The 7,776-nt window shown below is 60.7% G+C and overlaps 2 protein-coding genes across 2 annotated transcripts; one reads left to right on the top strand and one right to left on the bottom strand.

Moving 5' to 3' along the window:
- Nucleotides 1-104: 104 nt before the first annotated feature.
- Nucleotides 105-1,761, bottom strand: MNEG_11772 (arylsulfatase; the record flags this gene model as incomplete). Its single annotated transcript, XM_014039757.1, has 5 exons — nt 105-122; nt 807-930; nt 1,224-1,343; nt 1,494-1,553; nt 1,730-1,761. 5 exons carry the CDS (start codon nt 1,759-1,761, stop codon nt 105-107), a joined length of 354 nt encoding a protein of 117 aa, XP_013895211.1.
- A 4,747-nt stretch (nt 1,762-6,508) lies between these two features.
- Nucleotides 6,509-7,516, top strand: MNEG_11771 (ATP-dependent RNA helicase DOB1; the record flags this gene model as incomplete). Its single annotated transcript, XM_014039756.1, has 3 exons — nt 6,509-6,631; nt 7,024-7,171; nt 7,413-7,516. 3 exons carry the CDS (start codon nt 6,509-6,511, stop codon nt 7,514-7,516), a joined length of 375 nt encoding a protein of 124 aa, XP_013895210.1.
- Between the last annotated feature and the right edge of the window lie 260 nt (nt 7,517-7,776).

Below are 7,776 nucleotides of genomic sequence, written 5' to 3'. Positions count from 1 at the left end.
CACTGCGCCCCCCCTCCCCCCCATCGCCCCCACCTTCTTCATGAACCCCGGGAAGGCCTCCTCCGCGGCCTTGTAGTCGTCCTGCTCCGGCTCCTCCTCCGCATTCAGGTGGTACAGGTTGCCTGCAGAGGGGGGGGGGAGGGGGCACAAGGGGTGGCCGAGTTTAGTGCAAAGTGAGAAGTAAGCTGGAGCAGCGGTATGCCCGTCTGAGGTGTTGCTCTGTGAAGCAAGGGGCAGCCAGGAGAGTCAAAAATTGGTCCACGGGCACTTGCACGGCTCTGCTGGAAATGACGTCGCCGACTGCATGTGAAGGGGGCGACAAGGACAGAGGGCCCAGGTGATACCTGGTGGCGCCTGCGCCCCTGCACACCAGTAGTAGCGGCCCGCCCCCTGCCTCACCAAAGAACTCGTCGAAGCCGTGGACTGTGGGCAGGTGCTCGTCACGGTCACCCTGGCCAGCAATTGGGGGGGGGGGGGGTTAGGGTTTAGGGTTTAGGGTGGGTGCTGAGTAGAAAGAGGGAGGAGCTCCAGCCAGCGGCTGGTCCAGGGGCTATGACATGCGCTGTTGCGCGACCGGCAGCACTGGGAACTTAGGCTAGGGCCAAGGCACCCGGACAAGGCTGCATGCAAGACGTCTTCACGCAGCCCCCCTCCTGAGCCTGCTGCCCGCACTACGCGTCCCTTGAACCACGGTGCCTTGCCGTCCCAGGCTGAACACGCAGCCTGGGCTGCTTGCTTCAGCTCCGGTCCCCCTGCTGCCCACCAGCCGTGCCCCCTGTGGCACTGTGCGCCCCGTGCCAGCTCACGAGGTGGTTCTTCCCGAACTGGCCTGTGGCGTAGCCGTGGTGCCTCAGTGCCTGGGCTATGGTGGGGTCCTCGGGCCTGAGGCCGATGGGGGCCCCGGGCATGCCCACCTTGGTCAGGCCCGTCCTGCGGGCATGCGCAGGGTGCGCGGCGCACGCTGAGACACTGGGGGGTGTCAGGGTCAACGATGCCTCCTGCTGCGAAGGGGATGGAAGCGAGTCCGACGCGGCTGAGTCATATGCATGGTCCAAGGTTCCACGAGGTCAAGAGTCAGGTCTATGCAGCGCGCTAGCGCACTGCTAGAAAGCACCACCAGCTCTTTGATTTGTTGACTCACAACCATCCAAGGGGCCGCAGCCCCGTCCCACTCGTCAAAGAAACCTCTTTTTAAACTGACGCGCATCCATCACCGACGACACCTGTAGGGGTTCTGCCCCGTGATGAATGTCGCGCGCCCCGCCGTGCAGCTCTGCTCAGCGTAAGCGTCCGTGAACATCAGCCCCTCCTTGGCCACGCGGTCGATGTTGGGCGTTTTGTACCTGGCGGGTGGGTTGCGGGGACGCAGTACGTGATCAGCAGTGCGCGTCAGGTGGCGAGGACAGTATCCCGGCGCAGAGACTGTGGGGCAACGGAGGATCCCGCCCGCTGACGCTGCTCCTGCGGTCCCACCCGATGCGATGCTGACTCACCCCATGATGCCGTTGGTGTAGCATGACAGGTTGGCGACGCCGATGTCGTCCCCCCATACACTGGGACCCAGGAACAATGGTTTCGCCAAAGTTGGTGAAACAGTGTTTCGGTAAGGCAAGACACCAGCTAGCGGCACCGCTGTTCGTGCGTGCGGTCTGTCACGCTTGCAGTTCAACGCATACACTAGATCAACGGCTTCAAGCATGGGTTTCAAATGCTGGCAGTTGTAACCCACCAGAGAATGTTGGGCCTGGATTTGGTCGCCATGGCTCTTGGGACTGCGCTCTCCTGCTGCTGATGGTTAGCGATTGTTGAGCTAACACCTGGGTTTGTGGTGAGACCAGCGGGCACCAGTGAATCTGTGCCTGCCCGGCCACAGCAAAATGGCGGTCATTCAGCCTCACAGAGTTGAGAAAGAGCATTACAGTTGGATGCAACAGCAACGGCACGTGCAGTTGGTGCATCACGACGCCGACCCCGATCCCCGAAGGCAATCGCCAGGTCACTCTGGCATGAATTTGATAAGTACGTGCACCATTACGTGTCTCGTACCCGGCACCTTCCTCACTTATACAGTATTAAACGACGCAGTGTCGCACACCCTCCGAAACACCTCTGGAAGATACCGCACTGCCTCAAAGAGTCAATGTGTACCCGTAACTACTGTTGTTTGACTCCCCGTAAACGTGCGCACTCCGAAATTGATGCCTGGTGCCGTACACACTTGCCAACGGACGAGTGCGAATACGTGTCAACTGATCAACCCTCGCCGAGATGCGCTGTGGCACAGCGGCAAGGTAAATGCGGGCATCATTATGCGCATGATGCACAACACCACTGTACCTGCTGCGCACGGGTTCCCGATCAAGCGGCAGCCGCACCCTGGCCAGCGCCGTCAGCCGACCCGTCCCTGTACGGCGCCGTCCGCTTCAGCGCAAGTCTGATGCCAGGGGCAGCTGACGACGCGCCTTTCACAAGGTGGTTGATATATTCTCTGGATTTATAAAATATGTTGTCAGTGGGGGGTGAGGGCCATCATGCAGGGTAATTCGAAAGATCACGCTGACAAGGTTGCTCACGCACAGCACGCGCATGTGCGCTGCTGGCTCATGGGGTTGACGCGGACGCGGAGTGCCCAACAGCATTGGAACCCCACACAGGTCAGTCACATGGGTGATGGAGACACAAACAAACATCTTGGAATGTGTGTGTGTGTGTGTGTGTGTGTGTGTGTGTGTGTGTGTGTGTGTGTGTGTGAATGTGCGCGCGCGCGTGCGCGTCCTTTCGGCGGGCGATTGATTGGCAGCATCAGCAGCAAGTGTGCAAGGGCGAGGAAACCTATTCTGTGACGATTAGTGTTACTGTACTCAGCAGATGCTAGGATGCCAACACAAGAAAGCCGTTTGAACAACCAACCATCTCTTGATTGGTTTGCAAATTCCATGGTTGCTCAGTAGTTGCCGGCTCAAGCACCGCGCCCCGCTGGGCCTCCTCGCTGCCAGTGGACATGCACTGTGCATGCAGGCAATCTCAGCCTGTTCACACCTCAATAAGTTGATAAGGACTCACCGAATGCATGAAGGGGCGCGCTTCACATGGCAAGCCCAAGGAAGGGGGGAAGGGGAGAGAAAGATCTTGATTGGGCCAGGATTTGTTTGGAAGCCCCCACAGGCATCCCGCGCCGTTTGAATGAACACACCCCAACATTCCCAGCAAAAAAACACCAATTGCTCGCTCGCCATCTCATGCGCAAAGCTCAGCCGGCACGTATATGTCGGTGCGTTTGTCCAGGTGGAACACATACTCTAGCTCATGCGACTCCGGGCAGGGCTTGAACATGTCACTCAAGGGGGGCCGCATCGCCAGTGCAGAGTTCCCGCGATCCGCAGCGTGATGGTCCATGTCAGGATTTGCTTCTAGGATCAATCACCATGAGGCAAGGACAATGTGTGCAATAATGTGCAGGTTGCATGCTTGGAGAGGTGGCGCCATTGATGCTGAGGGCACAGCCGCATACGCAGTGTCACTGCTCTTGCAGCGAGGCACGTCACTGCATTCCACCATTTGAGGGGGTGTCCGCGTTGGCAACGGCCACAGCCACGCCTGCTGCGGCAATTGCGATGGGCCCGCCCCCGACCTGGCTGATCCCCACCGCCAGTGGCGGCAGATTGTTAGCCCCGACTGCTTCTGTGAAAGCCTGGCCGGTGGCGCCCACACCCCTCCTGAGGGGGTTGGTGTCAAACGCAACTGAGTTGGTGGCCTTGGCCCAGCCAGTGGGTCCGACGTCGGGCTGCGCGGGCATAGCTTCAGAGGCGGAAACGGCCCTGTGGTTGCCGGAGGTGAGATCAGGGTGGTGCCAAGGCTGCTCACTGCGATGAGGAAGCACGGTGACAACGCGTGCGGTGGCAGGGAGCAACAAGTGACGCAACGCTCGGTCAACACGCTTGTTTACAGCAGAAAGCAGCTATGTCTGCTGATTTGGGCGCTGTTCTGCAACCCACACCCGCCCATGTGGCCAAGGTGCTTTTTTTTAGGGCCCCTACAAGTGAGCCAATCGCGCACCTGACCCCGCTTGTACTGGTGGTGGCAGTGGCTACAACTCCAAAAGCATTGACAAAGACGCCGTAGGGCCCACCAGAGGCCCTGTCCCGGCCTGTCGCCTGGGCTCAATGCAGGGCGGCCGTCAGCGGGTGAGGGCAACGCTTACAGGGCAGTCGAGTGGGGCACAACGAGCGAGGGAGGGCACTCCTCAACGACCTAAGGTCCAATGGCCTCGCATCGCCCTGCAGGCTGGAACGCGCAGGCTGGAACCATGGGGGCATCAGGCCCCAGCGCAGTCCCTGCAGGGGTCCACCCGATCTACCCGTCCCACCCGCCCCCTGTAGTCTCGGCTGCACCCAGGGACCCAACCTGCTCTGCGTTGTGCGTGCCAACATTGTTGCGGGGCGCAGGCAGCAAGTCTCCTGATTGCACCACCATGGTGGCTTCGTTGTGGAATATGCCAGTAGAGGTAGGGTTAGCCCGGGACTCAGCCTGAGTCGTGGGGGGAGTGGGAGGGGGCGATGAAAGACATGGTGACAATGGTGGCGCAACTTGGAGGGGGGCACGAGGGCTCTCTGTCATGGGCCATACCATAGGTAGCCGCTGCTGCTGCCGCCGCCGGCGCCACCACGAGTGCAGGCCGCACCTCATGGGCCTGGGCGTAGACATGCTGCCTGTTGAGGGGGTTCCTCCCCAAACTGGAGCGCGTATACACGTCCTGCCTCAGGGTCCGAGTAGCGTCAGCGCCTGCGAACAAACAGTGAATCCTGTGAAGCATGGTGGTGCGGAGTCGGCTCCCAGACTCGGCGCATGGCGGGCATCCGTCGCCGTGCACACCACAGTGCAGCGCATGGCTGCAGCGGGTCGTGGGCGCTGCACGCGACCGACCTGTCGAGAGGATGTAGAGCAACATGAAAAGGGCATGTGTACAAGACTTTTTGGCCATAGTCCTGTCCGGACCTACGCCTGGTTAGGAGACCCGCTACTCGTTTCAATGTCAGAGAGCTCGCCTGGCCGCGCCATCAACGACGGGCAGGCGAGCGTGAGGTCGACAAATGGGACGTCCACAAGTGAAAGTGACTTTTCAAGGTTGTAAGAACGCATGCAAGCATTTGAATGGCGTGATCAGCAGCCGAGCGCTTGTCATGGACCGGCTTGGGTGCGGTTTCCTTCTTTTTAGCTTGCTCAAGCGTACGTTGCAGCGGCTAGCCGCCGTGAGGTATGATAGACAGCGAACTTGTCATCAACAAAGCACCGACGCATGCCATGGCGGTCAGGGCTGATTTCACGGTGCACATGTGCCCAGGGATCTCGCTGTGGCATGCCACTGCCATCTCGAACCAGGGGCTCACGTGGCTAGCCAGTGCGTGTGCCAAGCGTCAGATTACTGCTGTAAGGAACATGTAGCAGTTCACAGGACAAAGGCATGCACACCGCCCCATACCGTGCCACCAAGTGGGAGCCCTGGGCGCTGTGGCCCATTTTAATCATCTGGATGCAGAATATCATAACACCAGGCTGCCAACACTCTCTACCAGGCTTGCACCTACGATTCAGCCAACACACTTGTCAAGTATTTTTGGGAGTGTCTGTGATTGCCCAACACATATGTGGGCCGCTTACGAAGTGAGCCTTCTAGCAGAGGGCTGACACTGTGTTCCTCATACAGTACCGTACTCTGTAATCGGCAAGGTGGCGCATGTAAATCCGTAAAGTCTGTTTTGCCATTGAATGCCTAGAAGGTGTTTGGAAGCACAGGACCATGCTCACCTCGAATATAATCACGTAAGAACCGCACTCACACGGCTGGCAGTCTGGTCTACATGCCCCTGCAGGCCGTTGTGCGTGCCCGCCATCGTGTGCCTGTCGGGCGGCTGTATCGCACACATGCGCGACAGCTGTAGCGAAGGTTCCTATGCATACGGGTACACAGGTCAATTTGCAGTATGTGCGTTGCACAATGCGCGTGACGGCCTGCAGTCACCCGGGGTCAGTCATCAGTTGGCCGCCATCGCTGCGCGCGTTGCAGAGCGCGGTCAGCTCGTGTGCAAACCAAATTGTTTATCCACCTGAACGCGAAGCGGATCGATGAGTCCCTTGTGCGTCGGCAACACTGCGTGAAGAAAGATATTGTACGTGTGGGACGTCGACGAGGGTCGGGCTTGCTTGAAGAGGACAAGTAACTATACCCGAGTGTAAAAGGTATGTGGCGGCTGCTTCTGGAGCGCAAAGGGCGCGCAGCTTTCAGGGGCGTCGAGCACAGCAGCGGCCGCCGCATGCTGGTGTGCAGCCGCTGCTATGCCGCCCGGCACAGAGTCCAGTCGCGGCACGCAACGCTCCGTGCATCATGACCTGACCGGAGCAGCGTCGATACATATCACTGGCTCCCGTGTGGCCCCAACGTGCAGGAGCAAGGAAACGTGGTGTGGGGCTTGTCGCGGACGGCGGGGCCTGGACCGCGGCACCGGCAGCGATGGCGGACGGCGAGGGGCGCGCCGCCAAGCGGCCCAAGCTGCTGGGCGAGGATGTCGTGTGGAAGCCCAGCGGTCATGATGTGAACTTGATTGAGGTTAACGGCAAGAGCTGCACACATGAGGTGGGGTGGGGCTACGCATCGGGACCCGTTCAGTGCTGGTACCCCGGAAGTGGGGCCCCGCGCACTGTGCCTTGCGCGTCACGTCAGCCTGCGGTTCTTGCTCGCTGCTTTTGGCAGTGATTCCAGGCAGGCGGCGCGGTGACGGGGTGCAGGCGGCGGTGTGGAGTGGAACCCCATGCGGACTCGGCCTTGACTTTTGGCGCTGCTGGCGGCAGGGGCTGGCAGGGCAGAATGCTCGAGGGGGGGGGGCACCTCTTGGCGAACCTGTTCCAGGCTCGGGGTGGGTTGAGGTGGGACTGGAACATACAACTGCACGGCGCCTGCCTGCCGCCTGGACGCATGCAGCACGGGGCCGTCCGACACGGTCCTGATGTCGTGTGCACACGTTGCAGGTGGTGTGGCCGCCAGCGCAGGAGGGCGGCAGCGGGCAGGAGGAGCGCAGCAGGCTGCCCCCAGCCCCGCGACCTGGCCCGCCCGCGCGGACCTACCCGTTCAGCCTGGACCCCTTCCAGCAGACGGCCATAAACTGCTTGGAGGCCGGTGGGTGGAGGGGGGCAGCGGCGGGATGGGACTGCGCCGTGTAGCTTGAGGGGTGACAGGCAGGCGGAGTGATGCAGCAAAAGGGGGGGGATGAGGGGACAACAAGCGAGGCAAGAGCACCAGACGGCATCAGGGGGCCGCCTAGGATGGTGCTGGTCACCACGTGTAGCGCAGTGAGCTTTTTGCACTGATTTGCATGCCCGCGTGCGCCCCACCCCCTTGATCATTTCATTCCCTGCAGGGCACAATGTGCTGGTGGCTGCACACACGAGTGCGGGCAAGACGGTCGTGGCGGAATACGCCTTCGCCATGGCCATCAGGTGCGATGGATGGGGCCCTAGTTGAGACTGGGATGCGAGCCTTGGTGTGCTGGGGGGTTGGGCTGGGTCTGGGCGCGGTCGCGGGTGGGTTCAAGAGTGGGTGAGTGGCGTTGTTCTGCACAGGACGTCGTTCCGCATAATACGGTAGTCGCCCTGCTCACGCACGGCGGCGGCCTTTCCGCTTGCCTGTGGTGTTCAAGCGGAGTGATGCTGCAATCTGCAGCTGGCCCTTTTCCAAGCGGCACGCGTTATTGCCAGGAAAGCAGATTCTGTTCCCCCTCCCTC

The sequence above is a fragment of the Monoraphidium neglectum genome (genome assembly GCF_000611645.1).
Source record: "Monoraphidium neglectum strain SAG 48.87 unplaced genomic scaffold scaffold02900, whole genome shotgun sequence".
Lineage (NCBI taxonomy): Eukaryota > Viridiplantae > Chlorophyta > Chlorophyceae > Sphaeropleales > Selenastraceae > Monoraphidium > Monoraphidium neglectum.
The sequence above is the reverse complement of the archived record's forward strand: the minus strand, read 5'-3'. Positions and strand labels throughout refer to the sequence as shown.